The 17,664-nt window shown below is 46.5% G+C and overlaps 1 protein-coding gene across 1 annotated transcript in view; it reads left to right on the top strand.

Moving 5' to 3' along the window:
* The window catches only part of LOC120887327 (SAGA-associated factor 29-like), a 62,866-nt gene extending 45,202 nt beyond the window's left edge, over positions 1–17,664 (top strand). The window contains exon 3 of the mRNA XM_040277424.2: positions 17,617–17,664. Within this exon, the coding sequence (XP_040133358.2) occupies positions 17,617–17,656 (40 nt within the window). The 3' untranslated portion in view covers positions 17,657–17,664. The remainder of the gene's footprint in view (positions 1–17,616) is intronic.

Raw genomic sequence — 17,664 nt, 5'->3', positions numbered from 1 at the left:
GGGCTGTGGCTCTCAGGTTGCACAGGGATCTGGATCCTCCGATGCAGAGAGTGGCACCCTCCCCTTCTAGTTATGGGTGCACTCTGCCTTGTGAGGGTCTGGGCCCCCTGCAATGACTGATTCGAGTCTGCCCATGGAGGAGGACATGGAACTGCATGTGTTTGGAGGTATCTCATCTGTTCTCTCCATTTGATATTTGGCAGGGTGTCTGATGAGGCCCCAGGCTGTAACCCAAAGGGCTGGTAAAGGTGATGATGGTCTGGTGTCTGTGTATTCAAGGAGAGACTGTCTTGTCCTCTTCTGTCTCTTGCTTAAACTCAGCCAGCCAGTAAATAGACTATGGTCATGGTCTGGTATCTGGGTATTGGAAGAGAAGATGTTAGTCTTTTTATCCACATCCATTTGTTTGTCTATGTCTGGTTTGTTTATGTATTTCTGCCAATTGTTAGCCGTGTCATAGGAAACCTAATTTGAACCTAGCCTAATTACCAACCAGAAAAAAAAAATGGTTAAAGGCCCTAGCTCCCTAAAGCTTACCTTGGAATGTACAGGGCTGCCCACAGGCTCAGCAGGGGACCAATCTGAGACTGAAGGGGGAAAAAAAGGAAAAATGTCAGTTTAACTTCTTCCTGGCTGTGGCACAGGGAAAAAATGATTTCAGGGGGCTTTCTCTCTCTTTCTTTCTCTCTCTCTCTCTCTCTCTCTCTCTCTCTCTCTCTCTCTCATGCTGCTTTACTAAAATAATTAACGGCCATATCAATTTGTCTAAGAAAAATGCTCGGCCATAAATCTGGCTTTTGTCTCTCAGTCAGCTCCAGATTTTCACAGAAAATTCAAAAAGCTTAAAGGATTTGCAGGCAGGATTTGCAACTATTGGAGGTGGCCCAAAGGGTTTTTTTTTTTTTCAGTTTTTGTGGACACAACATCTTTATTTTATTTTTATGTGGTGCTGAGGATCGAACCCAATGCCCAGCACATGCCAGGAAAGCGCATTACTGCTTGAGCCACATCTCCAGCCCCCCAAAGTGTTTTTAACAACCAAGACAGCCCAGATGATAAAGCTGCAAAACACCAGGCCAAAATTTTGGTGGCCACTATCAAAGACACCATAAAAATCTGTTTAGAATCAGATCAAAAAGACAGAGATACCTCTCTGCCCCCACGAGCCCATGGTTATAACCATGGTTATTACCAAGATAGGGGGCCAAAGTGTCAATCTTGTAGTGAATACTGGAGCAGATTACTCCATCCTCACCTCCCATTTGAGTCCCACAGACTCTGGGGAACAGGTCACCATACCAGGTACCAAGGGGACCCCAACCTAAAGAGACTGCTCTCCTAAAGAAGTTAAACGGTTAGGTCGATGGAATCAGGCTCCCTTGCTGCCTCTCTGGGAAATTCCTTCAGGGAGGGATGGGACCATAGCCCCTTTGTCTACATTCCCTTACAATTAAAAAAATAAAAAATCCTCCTTTCTCTGAATGCCACAAGTTCTCATTTCTCTTAAACTATTTTCACCTCTGATGAGCCGCACCTCACCAAGATGGAGATCAGAAAGGCTTTTAAAATTATATATTTTTAAACTCATAAATTCGATCCTGTGTGCCCAGGTTAATGTGTTTTTCTGATTAAACCGATTTTACATAACTCTAGATGTATTTTAATACTCTGCTTCATTCAGAGGTCAGTTACAAAGGGTTAGCTCTCAATATAATAGTTTTTTTTTTAAAGAGAGAGAGAGAATTTTTTTTAATATTTACCTTTCAGTTTTCGGTGGACACAACATCTTTATTTTATTTTTATGTGGTGCTGAGGATTGAACCCAGCACCCCACGCATGCCAGGCGAGCGCACTACCACTTGAGCCACATCCTCAGCCCAATATAATAGGTTTTTAAAACCTACAAGACCTTTGTTTGTTCACTTGTTTTGTTTATGTATGTATACTGGTTTATTGTCATGTCTATGTGTGTGTGGTAAATTTTTTTAAAAAGGCTTTAAATTGCTTTGTGTCATCACTAAAAACAAGGTTATTAAGAGTTAAAAGTCCCAACAAGTATAAACAAATAAAAGTAAAGATGTATTTAAAGTTACTAACTCAGGTTTTTTTCTAGGTGGTCAAACAAATAATAAAATGTTGATGTGTATAAAATATCTAACATCCATTGTTTTCCTGTTTTTCTTCAACAAAGAAGAGATGGCTAATACTTCTCAATAACACTTTTCTAGTATCTTGGTTTTTAAAAAATAGGTAAATTAGATTTGACGTATCTGAAATTAATCATAAATGTGTTTGTTAGAGACATCTGATTAATTTACAAAAATAAAATGCTGTTAAATATAACATCAAGTATTCTTAATTTCTTAAATTCTATGGGGTGATATATTTGAACACTGTTTATGTTTTCATAAATTGATAACTAGATCAAATAAATTAAAAGACCTAGGTGTAAAGTATATTTATTTTAAAAAATGGAAAACGTTTCTAGGTAAGAAAGTCTTTATGTAATAAAGTGAAGTTGTAATACATCTAAATCAACAAGAAGAGGGTCTAATTGAGTAATAAAAATGTCAGTTAATGAAAGGTAAATTTTAAAAGGTTTTAATTAACTAAGTTGATTCTATATAAGTAACACAATCAATTAAAACCATTCAAGTTTTTCCCCTAAAATACAATATTAATGTACTGATATAAACAAAAGTTCAATTTATATGTTAAAGTGACAAGGGTTTCTAAAACATTAATTTACTCTTAACACTGTGTCTTACATTGTGTCTGATAAGTTTTATTCTCTAGAGCAACCAGTCTTAAAGAAATCAGGGTTTTTACAACTCTGTTAAACAGCAACTGTTATTTTATAGTATTGTACTATATAACAGAATCTAAATTGCCTTTGATTAATATAAAAAATCAATGTAATTATAATGCTATTACTCTTATTTACATATTAAATGTGTTTATATCTTCCAGATTTGCAAGTCTTTAAAGTAAAAGGTTTAAAAGAACATTTTATCAAGCTGCTGTTCTCCAAACTAAAGTGGTCTGTAATGATAATTTTAGATTTACAAGGACAACAAATTTTATTGGAGATTTATTTATATCACTTAATGTTCTGTAACCAAACCTAAATCTCATGTCACCTTTTACACTGTGATAAAAATGTAAATGTATTTCTTAAAGATAATGAGAGCCTGATCTATTTAAAGGTTAATATTGTGAAACATAACAGCATTTTGCCACTTTTTCCACAAATAGAAAGTTAAAAATCTCTCTTAGCCTTTATTTGATTCATGTTTTAGATGTAATGTCATATTGGATTAACTTAACATTCATATAGACTCAGCAAACAATATATATATAAACTATATAAAATGATATTTAAGGAAGAGATAAAGATCAGCTTCAAAATTTAAAACACTTGACCTAAGACTTGTAAAAAGCCTCACCTTACCTGAGATAAAGCTCTGCCTCCCACCTTACTTACTTGTTAGAATGGCTCCAAAGTAGTCTAGACTTGAGCTCCTTTAAAGTTGTATTCAAAAGATTGATTTTTACTGTAAAGATCACTGTGATCTCAAACAGAGGATATAATGTATATAACTCAGCCAAGGTTCAGGATTATGTACAAACTAGATATAATTTTACTTTTGTTAATTTCATTTTGAATTTTTCTCATAAATTTTAACTGCTCTCTGTTAATGCCAACAAAAGTGACAATCTCAGTGAATTTGAGATATTAGGCCATCATCTACAGACAGAGACTATATCATGTTAACTTCTAGTACTAATGAAGACCCCAATTAAACAAAAGGGATAAAAATGACTGTAAAGTTAAAAACGTTAAAGTTAAAGCCCAGTACTCTTACTTTAAGACTCATAAGACTGCCTAGCTCAGTGTTTAAGAGCAAAGCTTAAAGATGGAGGTTAAAATAAAGGGGCCAAGAAAACCAATATTTGGCTCTTGCCCTCTGAGTTGGCTTAGAACCCAGGGAACTTCTCTAAGAGCTTTGCATCCCTAGTTTACATGACTTCGCTGTCAGGGGGTTGCTGGGGCCCTAAAAATAAGAAAGCAAATCAGTGTACAAATAATGCAAAAGAGGAGGGTCATTGGAAAACATCTCTGTTGCTTCCAAGGTAAGCCACAGGGTCAGTGAGACCTTGACTTATCCTGGCAGATGGCACTAGCAGAGCTAAAAGGCTGCTCATAAGTTCCCCAAGAGTGACCTCCAAGGGAACTCAGCTGACTCTTAATAATAGATAGAAACAAGGTCCATTTGATCAGCTTCTTTGTAAACACCTAGCAAGACAAGTTATTATCAAAGGACAACCATTCCTGCGCATTTGAAAAACAATAGTTATTTTAATGTACCTTAAGATGTACTCTCGTGTTAACTCCCCAAGAATAATTAACACAAGTAAGACTGGAGGGGGACAAAAAGTTTTTAGTCAGATTAAGGCCTACAGATCTTCCTAACCTCCTACACAGGAAGGCTAAATCAATGTTGCTAGTATGATTATCTAGCTCTAAATAACAAAGATACATTAAGTAGCTTAACTAAATGTTGTGTTTACATTCCTGATAACTCTGGCAATGTTAAAGATTTACCTTCCCAAATAAAGGCCTTGTCCTCTCTGACCTTGTTAGGACTTGTTATGGGGACGACTTCTCAGCTCTTACACTTCCTGGTGAGAGATTATTGATTCATTGACATGTTCTAGGTGTTGCAACATATATTTTGATTCTCTCTCCTAGAAGTACCCACCCCCAGATGACTTTAAAGAGGATTTCAAACTGCTTACCCCACCCCATGTCACCTGCTCTCAGCTTGAAGCAACAAGAGCGGTCATCATCCTTTTCCTTACAGCAGTAAGGAGTCCCTAAAATGAGAGGGGGAAATGAAGCAAGAATTACAGTTAGTATAGAGAGGTAATCAGGTCAGAGCACAAAAATGGAGACCAGTTTGGGTCCAGAAAGTGAGAGGAACTGAAATATTAATGCCTGCAGAGCCCTTCCTCCACTCTTACCAAGATAACCTACTCCTACTCCAATCTGTTGCTAAGTCTCTCCAACAGGTTCAAATTGAAGCTCATAAATTCCTTTGAGAGAACCAGCCCCAAGGGACTACTGATTTCCAACACCCATTGACTACGTCAATGTCAAACAGTTCCAAAAAGAAGGACTAACACCCAGCTGGAGGAGACCACATCTTGACCACCTGTCCCACATCTGTCCTGAGTTTCTGGTGGGAATGCTCCTATGAAAAGGGACAGTCAGGAGGCATCTTCCATAGTCAGTTCTATGTTGTGAAACATAACAGCATTTCTGTCCGCCCAGGTAGGCTCACCTCCCAGCATGCCAGGTGGGTACGCATCCATGATGGAAACATGCCCAGGTGAGAAAGAGGGTGTTGATGTGAATAAAATGTGGAACCACCCTCAATCCTTCCCCTGCTGTGTCCATCAGGTATAAAACCTCAAGCAAAATTAGGATGCTTTGTGAAAATTCTTCCCTGTTATGAGCACAGGAATACAGAAATATGGCATGTACACCTGCTGTACATACCTCCTGCTGGCTTTGGCTCTGCAGCATGAACATGGCTGTGTAGCTGCACAGAGGGTTGCCCAGATCACAGACTGACTGTTTAGACCCCAGAGTGAGCGGACAGCTTGACTCTGGCTGCCCTCCTCTATTTTGCAGTGCCGCTCTGTGGTTTGCTGCAGCAGGGATCACACGAGCACCCACCAGACAGTTAACCACAGGGTTGGGGTTTTGCAACACCTTTTGGGGTTTGGGGAAGCACCAATCAGGGTCACTCTGGTGATGCACATTTCAGCATCTATTATTTACTAAGGAAGCTACTGCAAAAATTTATGCACAGGCACAGGAGAGGACAGTGTAGAAGCCTTGAAAGTTTTTCATTCTCAAATGAAATATAATTTGACTTTTTAGAGTTATTATTCAGTCACCTTTAAATAACAAATGTGAATTTAAAATAAAATCATGTCGCTGGACATGGGAGTGCACACCTGTGATCCTAGCAGCTTGGAAGGCTTGAGATGAGAATCACAACTTCAAAGTCAGCCTTGGCAACTTAGTGAGGCCTTGTCTCAAAAAATAAAAAGGGCTTGGGACTGGGGTAGTGGCTCAGTGGTAGAGTGCTCGCCTCGCACATGATCCCTGGGTTGGATCCCCAGCACCACATAAAAATAAATAAATAAAAATAAAAGGTATTGTGTCCAACTACAACTAAAAAATAAATATTTTTAAAATAATAAAAAGGGTTGGAGATGTGGCACAGTGGTAAAGTGTCCCAGGGTTCAATACCTAGTACCAAAACATAAAATAAAGTATTGTGCATAAATACCCATGGTAGACAACCAGAGAGAGCAATGGTTGATTCTTTAGAGTTGAATTCCTCTTCTGATTGAGCTGTAGAAATTTTTCTAGGCTACGATTTGCAGGAAATTCATGCCCTCTCTGTTTTTTGTTGTCTCAGAGTAGTTGAGCAGACATGGAAAGAGTGAATCTCAGTCATCAAGAAAGAGATTTCTGGGCACAGTGGCGAACACATATGATCCCAGCTACTCAGGGGGTTGAGGCAGGAGGATCATGAGTTCAATGCCAGCCTCAGCAACTTATCAAGGCCCTAATCAACTCAGTGAGACCCAGCCTCTAAATAAAAAATAAAAAGGGCTGAGGATGGGTCTCAGTGGTCAAATGCCCCTGGGTTCAACCCATGGAAAAGACTAAAATTATCTGCTTGCCATTAAAATCATTTTGAAGATTCTATTCTGGAAGCACTTGAACCCTCCTGCCTGTTGCTCCAGCCATTGGAGGGCCCACAATTCAGCACTGCCTTTCTGGAGCAGGCCCACTGCCATGTTTTATAAATGTCTGATTTCTAACAAAATCTATTGAACAGAAAGAACAAGCATAAGTCCTAAAACTTAACCTCCCATCAATCTCTGGACAGATGGCTGTGGTTTAATGACTGAGTCCCCTTCACTTGGTGACAATCCTGGAGTTCCTATAGAGATGCCTGGGTTTGTTCAACATGCTTCCAGACAGTGTGAACATTTTGCACCACGACTAACAAACCCTTGTGTATACACACGGGCACAGGAGAGAGCGGTCCAACTGAGCAGAATTTGATAGTGGGGACATGAAGAGGATCCCGAGCAGAGGGAGAAGCAGGTGGGCAGAAATTGAGTGGGTGTGCTTTCCCACACTTTGTTGGAAGTGGCCTCTCCAGAACTTTTTGTCACAGCCTGACCAGTCCTTCCTGCCCAGCAGTCACACAGCCAGCTGCCACAAAGCCCCTGGAGAAGAGTCAACATGATGAGAACAACCCATCCTGCTGCTGCCAAGAACCGGCCTGGCATGGGCATTTGCTGAGAGCCATTGCCAAGTAGGAATGAGGCATCGAAATCCTTGCCAGCGTACCCCATGTTAAATGGACTTGCCTTGGAAATCCGCTGTGACCTTGCATGTGTGTTTGAGAAAGGCGACCCTGCTCAAGGACGAGGGTGGATCTAGGTTTAAGGTGTATCCTGCAGGTTTGAGGAAGTATCATCCCGCTCCTTGGGTTTAGGGCATTCCGGGTTTAAGACAATAGGGGTTTTAGGGAAGTTGGAGGTTGAAGATTATTGCTGCTGGGATTAGGGTGTTCCTGCTGCTTGTTCCCGTTGAGTTCTCGTGAGATTAAAATGGGATTTGAAAAAAGCCTCGTGGAGTAGGTGAATTGGGCGGGCAGATTTTGGATTTGCCCAGAACGTGTTTGTAGACGGCCGGTGTGAGATTGGGAATAAAGGATTGCTGTTTGAATCTACAAGGTGTGTGGTGGCTCGTGATTCTGTGCCAAGCCGAGACATTGGCAGGCATTGGGGTGCAAATGGACAGGCTGAGCTGACAATGTGGCTTCTCCCTGCCTTGGCTGGACTGTTTTACCTGGAACAAGTTCCTCTTCCCATATAGGCCTCTGTGTCCCCTCTTGTACAATGAACGTTCTGTCCTTAAGTCCCTTCCAGTGTTACCAAACTCTGATACTTCATCCAAGTGTATAACAAACACTGGTCCCAGAAACAATTTAAGTACAGGTGAGGCTTTCTTGGGGACTCTGAAGCCCGAAGGGAGGCAGCACATGGGGGCAGAAATCCCCAGGTGACGTGAGCAAAGATCAAAGGGAAAAGTTCTTGTGGCACCTGCAGTGTAGACAAGAATTCAATCTCTTGATGTCACTCCATGTAGGGGTGGGTTTTAGCTGAGCCTGCCCTCTTCCTCATGCTTCTTCACGCCTCATATGCCCAATACCATCTTCAGTCTCCACCTAGATGTGTGGCTATGCCAGGCTAATGGGGTGAAGGTTCTGGGGGCTGTTGGGTGGCTGTTCTATGCATAGGTTTGCCCCTAACCACCTGGAGTGGTCCTCGTCATCTGGAAAGTCTCTAATACTGTTTTCAGAATAGGGCAGTCCCTGAATCACAGGCCCTTACCTCTCATTGCTGCTGACCACATCGTCTCAGAAGGCTGAGCTGACTTTCCTAGCCCCCCATCTCCTGCCACGTCATCTTCCTTAGCCTGGACAACCGGGGCACCTTTCAACTCCTGGTTTTCTAGAATGGCTGTTGCCCCTCAGGACTGAGAGCTGGCCTGAATGTTATTTTCCTTGAAATGTGTTCAGCCCCTAGTCCCATGGGGTATTATTTTTCCTGGGAGGTCCCCAACTGTCACAAGAGCCTCTGTTGGAGCCTCTATACTGCCACTAACCACCCTATCCCCAGAGAGCTGGGGGGTTCCTGTTCACTGTCTGCTTTGGAGAGATGAGAAAGTGCTCAGGGTTCCAGAGCCCTTACCAGCTGAAAAAGCTGTTCCACGCCCCAACATCACCCCAGTATTGGAGGCAGGATAGAGAATTCCCCTGCAGGTCCCCCCAGGCCTTCACAAGCCTCAGGGCAAGTGGGACCAAGCTAGGGCCCCTTGTCACCTGAAGGATGATGTATTCTGGTCCCTGGGAGAAGGCCCAGTGGATATGATGTAACTGCTGTCACATCCCCAGAGTGCAGGAGAGATGCAGGGAGGGAGCGTCAGTCCTTTAAGAGCCCCAGCCTACAGCCCCCGGCAGCCACCACTGCATTCACCTCATGGTGAAGGAGCCCTCCTATATTTTATAGAGGAGAAGTGACTTGTCTACAGTCACATGGCTTGCATAGAGGGTGAGACCAATTGGGTAGACAGGGACATTTGTACACCTGCCCCCAGCATTACCTATCTAGTAGATAAGGAAGAAAGGGCAAGGAATGGCGTTTTTGGTTGTCCCTGCATGGTATGGCCCAAGCTGCACTGTGTCCCAGACACCCATCCCAAAGAGCTCTGTGTTGTGCCAGTTCAGGCGGTCACTCCTAAGTTAGGCAGCAAAAGCTGTTCCCAAGACCTGCTTGACATGGTTGGACAACCTCTGCCTGCCCGGTCCCCCAGTCACACAGCCCAGGCCAGGTGCATGGGAAGGGCTCTAAGAGACAGGAGCACATGCAGGCTTAGCCCATGACTCAGGATCTGCCCTGGGGAAGCCGATCTTTGGTTTGCTTTTGTGAAAATGAGGGTCAAGGTCTTGCTTTGATTCTACAGATTTTCCTAAAGGCAGTAGAATGAATGGGACATAGCTTTCTTATGTCCATATATCAACACTGGACCGGTGACCTGCCACATCATGACAACCACAAGATGGGATCCAAATTAGAATCAGTTATACTCCATGTGTGTGTAATATAGCCAAGCACTCTCTAATGACATGTGTATTTAAAAAGAAGAAAAAATAATTTACCTTAAATATGTCTCATTGTTTTTTTTATACTTTGGTCCTGCAGTAGGAAACCTGTTTAATCAACTGCTCCTGTTTGTTCCTGTCCCCTCATTTTACACCACGGGCCATGCAGTAGCTTCTGTGTTGCACTATGATGTTGAAATGGCTGTGGCGTCACTGGGTGGAGGGAGGTTTCTACCTCCCTTGTGTGCATTCTGTGTGGCCGTCCTTGGGTGAACTGTCCTTATGCAGCCCAGGACTGTCCTCGGGGTTTCCCTACTTCTCCTCAAGACAGAGGTGATTCTGGCCACACCTCCTGGTTCTCCCTTCTTCTGTGACCCAGGACCTGTGCCTCCCTCCTTCTTCCCACTGCCCACCTTCCTTCTTGCTGTAGTGAGAACCTAGAGGGCTTGGCAGAGCCCCAGCAGGTGACTTGAAGCAAGCCACACATGTGGCTGTCACCAGATGCTGCTTTCCAAGCCCCCAGCCACCATTGCCCTGGCTTCTCTGCCTGTCTTGCCAAAGTGGGCAGTCTTTGGCCTTTGTTATTGCTCCTTGCTAGTTTGGTTTTGTTTGAAGTTGAGGGGTGTGTGGAGCCATGCCTGAGAGGCCAAAGATCCATGCTGAATAATTGTTTTTCAACATTTGGGTGAATTACCACATAGATGATTAGAGAAGTGCCTGGAAGGGTAAGGCCCCCTGCAGGTTTGCTGATCCAGGACACTTAGGCCACCTGTGCCCAGGTCAGGACACAGAGATGACTCCACCTCCAAACCACCCTTTGGCAACTTTCTAGTTAACACCCACTGCTAGTTACAGCCCCCCAAGCACACACACCCCAGGACTGCCTCCCTCCTGCCTGCCTGACCCCCTTCACAGCACCCCTGTGGGGGGTCCCCTCTCAGCTTGACAAGGGAACACACTGAGGCCTTGAGGCTGACTTGCTGGAGACTTCAGGGATAGCTACGGCAGCTGGGATCTGAACTCAGCTTTGATGGGAGACTCCTGGCTGGTCCCTGGAGCCATACTTCATCCTAATGTGACCCCTGGGATTCCACCACACTCCCACATGGAGAACAAGGTAGGCAGAGGGCTGGAGCAGGGCTGTGAGCCTCTGAGCACCAGGCTCCCCTGCCCTCAGGTCTGCATTGAGAGTCTCGCTCTCCTCCTCATGTTTTACCCCACCACAGTGAGGACGGATTGTCTTTCCACTTGAGTAGACATAAAGCTGTAATGGCCTAAAGGCCTCCACTGCCACTCTCCTTGACCTTCTGATCCAGCAGGCTCTGGGGAAGCAGGGCCAGGGCCAAGTGTGTCTTGAGGAGCAGAGGGGCAGGCATATAGTTCAAATTTTTCAGACCTAAGGTGCAGGCAAAGAAAGCTGCAGCCCAGTCCTCCTAATGACACGGGCCCCAGCAACCTGCCACTCACCTGAGGAAAACTCTGCTATCTGAACTCAAGGACAGGCACACAATTATAAATAGGGGCCTGGGACCTTCTCTAGGTCAGCACCCTCGTAGATCATGTCCACTATGGTAACTGTAAGGGAAGGAAAGAGAGCTAAGCAGGGTGAAGGGCCTGGACCCGATGAGCAAGTGGACAGTAGGCCCAGTGGCGGAGCAGAGTGATCCTCCTCACCAGACTTGGGGTAGGTGCTGATGAGCAGGTCATCGGGCCAGGCCTGGAAGCTCTGAGTGGGCTATCACCTCTGCACAGTACTTGATGAGCGGGACCCCTTCACATAGGCCAGCGGAGGATGGGAGGTATCCTGCACCAGCTCCCATGCTGCTGAGCCAGGGGCCAGCACCTGCTTTGCTCCTCTAAATACCATCACAAAACAGCATTTGCTAGGTTGCTGCTTTGAAATACTGAATCTTCAGGAGGCTTTGTGATCACCCAAGCTCACCAAGCTAGTAAGTGGAGACTCGATTGGAAGTCAGGTCCAACCCCCATGCAGTGGTTCACAGCTCAGGCTGCACCTTCTGCTCTCCTGCAGAGCTTTCCAGGACCCCAGTGCCCTGGCGCAGCCCAGAGCCATAGAAGCCATCTCTGGAGCTACCGTTCAGAAACAGTGTTGGAAGCTTCCAGAAACCTCAGCAAGCAGTGCTTGAGAAATTCCTCCTTTTGCTTTCTTTTGTTTTGCAAGGTTTGTGGTGCTGAGGATGGAACCCTATGGTTTCCTGCTTGGAAACCTGGTGGAGCTAAGAGCTCTACCACTGAGCTCTGTCCTAGCCCAGCCTGTCCCGCCTAATTGCTTGTTGGCCAGCTTGGTGCTCTGACTACTTTCTCCCCCCCTCACAGCCTACATTCAATGAACTTCTTCGTGCTGTTTCGGTTCCAGGGCTCTTTGGGCCCTTTACATCCAGAAACATACTAGGCCAGCCTGGCCAGGGATTCCATTTCTCCAGCTGAGAACCAGCTGGGCTCCAGGATGAACATGACCAATAGAGCAAGGGAACTTGCTTGGAAGCCAGATTTGCATGTGAATGAGCAAAATTCTGATGACTCAGCAGAAGAGGGGAGGGGACCCAGGTCAGAAATGATTTGTCCCCTTTGAGAGATGGTGTCCTTGGGAAAAGAACAGGAAAGGCAGAGGTCCTAGACAAGGGGTCAAAGGTGCCTGATCAAGCATTAGGAGCACTTGGAAGACATTGGAATCAGGTTCTGGGCAGGACAAGGGTGGTCTGGCCTAGCCACCCCAACTCTGTCACTCACCTAAACTCTCAGGATCCTGGTCTTGTGTCCTTCGGGCGTGCAACAAGTGTGTGTAGGTGTGGAGTGCGGAGTGCAACGCTGTTCTCTGAGCTGAAATTCTAGGTCCAAGTGGGAGGGATAAGAAGTCAGCAATGGACACGGGGCCCTCACAGGAGGAAGGGTGGGGTTTGAGGACTGGGGATGTCACTGTTCCCCTGCTTCAGACCCAATGACACACCTGTCTTAAAACCCAACATTTGGGTTTAACAAAGAAACTACAAAAGCAATGAAATGGTGGAAAGAGTCCAGGGATCGCATGTGTTTTCAGCTGTATTCTAGCTCCTGAAGTGCTCCCCCTAGGCATGTCTTCAGGAGAAGGCAACGGGCTGCGGGGAGCTGTCATAGAGGAGCTGAGCGCCCCCTAGCGTTTGGCGATGAAAATGCGGAGACCGGCTTCCCTGCAGAGGGGAAGCAGGTGGATCCCCACCTCCGCTCAGCAGGGGAGTGAGGGCAGTGGGCATGACCCAATGGAGTGGGCTGCCTTCTTGTTCCTTTGTAATACTACTCCTTACCATTTTTGAATGGAATGTTCTATCCAACATCTCCCCTCAATAAAAAGGGTGGTTTCAGGCATGCTCTCTTTCATCTGCCCCTCTTGTTTCCCTTGTGCGAGCTGAGGCTGAGGAGCCGTCACTGAACCCCTCCAAAAAGGCCCTTTCTGTGACTGTGTGATTATTAAGCAGCCAGCCCAATTCACCTGGAGTGACCCTGACTGATTTAGCCACGTGTTATTGGCAACAGACAAATTTTTCTAATGGACCATGTCAAAGGGGGAGAGCAGAGGGGAAAGATGGGGTGCAGGTCAGCTCGCCTTCCTGCTGGCTATAGGTCAGTGTCTGGACACCAAGGGCTCAGGCTAGAGCAGCCTGTGCACTTGCTATGAATAGGAGGGTCACTGGAGAAAGGAGACATCCCTGATGCTTCCAAGGGAAGCCACATGGTTCAAGCAAGACCTGGACCCATCCCAGCACAAATGGCACTACCAGAACTAAAAAGCTTCATTCAAATTCCCCAACAAGTGACTCCTGTGGGAACTCAGCTGACTCTTAACAATAGAGAGAAACAAAGTTATTTTTGACCAGGTTGATCTTAAACACCTACAAAAACAGTTAAACCAAAACACAGTAATGGGGGTAATGAAGGGCGAGATCAAACAACTACAAAAACAGCTAGAAAAGAACACACAGTAACTAGGCCAACAGTCTCCTTGGAGAATGTTCAGCCAAGTGTGGCCTTGGCTGAAGGTCCTCCCACTTGCAGGACCCCTATTAGTCCTCTTTATGTTTCTCCTAATAGGACCATGCCTATTATTGCCTAGAGAAGTTCCTGCAAGATCAGATACACAAATTCACTAACCAGCCAGTCAATCAACTACTTCTTCAAGACTACCAGACCCTGATGCTCAAGACGGAGACCTACGACTCATAACCAACTGCTCTGGCTCCAGAGACTCTGCCCCCACCTAAAACCCTCCCTGATCCCTTTACAGGAATGAGATGCTTCACCCCTAACCAGCAGAAAGTAGCCAGATGTAATTCAGAGCCCTATATCATAAAAAAAAAAACCAGGATATTAGGTCAGTTTGAGGTAGCTAAGGGAACAAAGCACCAGGCAACCTGCACGTGCAAAAGAACAACCGATCAGGCACTGACAGATAAGCAGTGAACCACCTGTCAATCAGTGGGGTCTCCTGATCAATCTTGGAAGGACACGGATCTCAGTAAGATCCCCTGACCAACCCCAGGAGGACAAGGGACTCTAAAAACCTCCCTTTCCTGTCCCAAACCCTCCCTTCCTTCCCTAAGCCCAAAAAAATTCCAGTCTATCTGAGCCTGTGCTTGACTCCCCTGGACGGGCTCTGTTGGACTGGAGGGTCTTGTCCAGGAGTTAGTCTCAATAAAGCCTTGTTCAGCAGCCTTTTAATCTGCCTCCTTTTGGTCATCGGTGCCCGACCTTACCCAGATGGGACATCTATATAAGTATTTAGCTATTTATACTGGACTCAACCCATGAGCTCAACTGATCCTTCCCCCTCAGCCTCCTGAGTAGTACAGAATATAGGTGTTCACCTCCATGCCTTGCTTTTCCTTGCAGAGAAGGAGCATCACTCATTTAAGGGGCCCACTACAGCCACTGGCAGCCACCATTACATTCACCAAAAGCTGAGGGGAGCCCTCCCTTTTGTACAGAGGAGAAGTAACTTGCCTACAGTCACGTAACTTGCAGAAAGGGTGAAACCAAGTGGCTATTCAGGGACATTTGCACACCTGCCCCCAGCATTACCTATCAGGGTAGATAATGAGAAAAGGGCAAGGAATGGGCTTTTGGGTCATCTCTGAATGGTATGAACCAAGCCCTGCTGTGGCGCAGATACCCATCCCAAAGAGCCCTGTGTTGTCCCAGCTCAGGGGGTCACTCCTAAGTTGGGCAGCAAAACCGACTCCCAAGACCCCTCTTCACAGGACCTATTCCTGCCAGGTCCTTCTCTCCCAGAGGCCAGGCCCAGGCAGGACCCCCAGAGGCAGCAGCACAATGCAGTGGACAATTAGGCCATGACCCAGGATCTGCCCTTCTGGGAGCCTGTCTCCCGCTTGTGCCTCACTTTGCTCATCCTTAAACCAGGCCAGGCTGTTGCTTTGGTTCTAAGATTTTTGTTAACAAAAGTTCACATTCTTGTGTTTAACTTTGGTTCAGCATTCCTAGCATGCATTAGGCCTGTTTTGGGACCTTGACAAACTAAACTTCCAGGGTGATGAGGTGTGGGGACAGTTGTCACCCTTGAGGGGAGGAGCTAGAAAGTTTCTAAAGGGTGGTTTGGAGGTGCAGTCACCTCTGTCTCCTGACCTGGGCACCGTTGACCTGAGTGTGCTGGGTGAGCAAAGTCTGCAGGGAGCCTAACCCTTCTGGGCACTTCTCTAATCATCTATGTGGTAATTCACCCAAAAGTTGATAATCAGTCATTCAGTGTGGACCTTTGGCCTCTCAGGCATGGCTCCACGCACCCCTCAACTTCAAACAAAACCAAACTGGCAAGGAGACAAGACCAAGGGCCGAGGGGTCTGCCCACCATAGCAAGACAGGCAGGGAAGCCAGGGCAATGGTGTCTGTGGGCGTGGAAGGCAGCACCTGGGTGGCAGCCACAAGTGGGCCTTGCTTCAAGCCCCCAGGTTCCCCCCACAGCAAGAAGCAGAGTGGGTGGTGGGAGGAAGGAGGGAGGCACAGGCCCTGGGTCACAGAAGAAGAGAGAACCAGGAGGTGTGGTCCATTATCACCTCTGTCTCGGGGAGAACTAGAGCAAGAAACCCTGAGGACAGTCCTGGGCTGCAAAAGAACAGTTCACCCAAGGACGGCCACATAGAATGCCCATGAAGGAGCTTGAAACCTCCTCTCACCCAGTGACACCACAGCCATGTTAACAACCTAGTGCAACACACTACCTGTGTATGGTGGTGATAGTGTAAATAACCCTACTGTGTGGCCGGTGGTATAAAAGTAGAGCACGTGCAATTATGTACAGTACAGCATACTTGATGATAGTAAGGGACTATGCTACTATTTAGCTACTCACTATACTTCACCTCTGATCATTAGAGTGTAGTCTCTTTATGAAAAAATATACAGGAAAGCAATACACCCTGTGACACCAGCAGCAGTCTGCACCATGCAACTCATGTTTACTTCATCTTTTGTTTCCCTCAAGAGGCAACATGGAGGTGGGTGCAGTGGCCCAAGTTTACAATCCCAGCGACTTGGCAGGCTGAGGCAGTAGGATCACATGTTCAAAGCCAAACTCAGCAACTTAGCGAGGCCCTAAGCAACTTAGTGAGAGCCTGTTTCAAATTAAAATATAAGAAAGTGGCCAGGACAATTCTCAAGCACCCCTGGGTGAAATCCTCAGTACCAAAATAATTCTCACAACTACTTGATTGTCTAATGATGCACATCTAGGAAGAATTTAGGAAGATCTGGTGACCCATGACTATATTTTGTCTTTTTTGCCAGTTTGGTATTGTTTGAAGTTGAGGAGTGCGTGGAACCATGCCTGAGAGGCCAAAGGTTCACATTGAATCATTGAGTCTCAACTTTTGGTTGAATTAGCACATAGATGATTAGAGAAGTGCCCGGAAGGGTAAGGCTCCCTGCAGACTTTGCTCAGCCAGCACACTCAGGTCAATGGTGCCCAGGTCAGGAGAAAGAGGTGACTGCACCTCCAAACCACCCTTTGACAACTTTCTAGCTCCTCCCCTCAAGGGTGACCACTGTCCCCACACCTCATCACCCTGGCAGTTTAGCTTGTCAGGGCCCCAACTTGGACATCTCATGGATGGGCAGGGAAGGGGCTGCACCCTTGGTGGTAACTGGGGAGGTGGGGACTCCCTGCTGAGCTCCTCTGACAGCACAGGGCAGGGTGCTGGGGGTCTCAGGGCAGGTGCCCCTCCCTGGGGCCTCAAGGGTGTGCCTCCGTCCCATAGCAGTCAAGATCCCTGGGTCTGTACATGACGTGGAGTCTCCTTGGAAGACCATGTGCAGAGGGGGCTGATGACCTCACTGCAGCCGTTGGCCATGAACTGGTCTCTGTAGATCAGGAAGTCTGGTGACAAGTGAGGGCAGCAGCAGGGAGAGGACCTGATGTCCAGGCCCAGAATGAGGCTCCTTCCACTCACTGGCTCCTACTCCATGTGGGGATACTCCAGCCTCAGGGGACTATGTGGCCAAATCTGGAGACAAGGTCGCTACGTGGGTCAAGGCCGAGGGAGGGGATGAGCAGTGGATCCTGGCAGAGGTGGTCAGTTACAGCCCCACCAAGAACAATTGAGTGGACCCCCCCACACACCGCCTCAGCTGTACCTTGCTCACCACACCCTCTCAGTTGGCATTGTTCAGCCTGTGTGCACAGCGGGAGAAGAGCTTCCCGGGAGGGCACCTGGGCAGGAGGTGTGGGAGGCACTGGGCTCCTCGGGCCACTTTCCCACTCTCCATCTCCCCCTCCTCCTCTTTCTGGCTCCCTGGCTTGCAGTGGGCACCTGGCTACACCTGGTGTCCCCCTTCCGTTCCCCCACAGGTATGAGGTAGACGACATTGATGAAGAAGGCAAAGAGTGAGTGTCCAG

The sequence above is a fragment of the Ictidomys tridecemlineatus genome, chromosome 10 (genome assembly GCF_052094955.1).
Source record: "Ictidomys tridecemlineatus isolate mIctTri1 chromosome 10, mIctTri1.hap1, whole genome shotgun sequence".
Taxonomy (NCBI): Eukaryota; Metazoa; Chordata; class Mammalia; order Rodentia; family Sciuridae; genus Ictidomys; species Ictidomys tridecemlineatus.
Note: the sequence above shows the minus strand (reverse complement) of the source record. Positions and strands in the feature narration are given on the sequence as shown.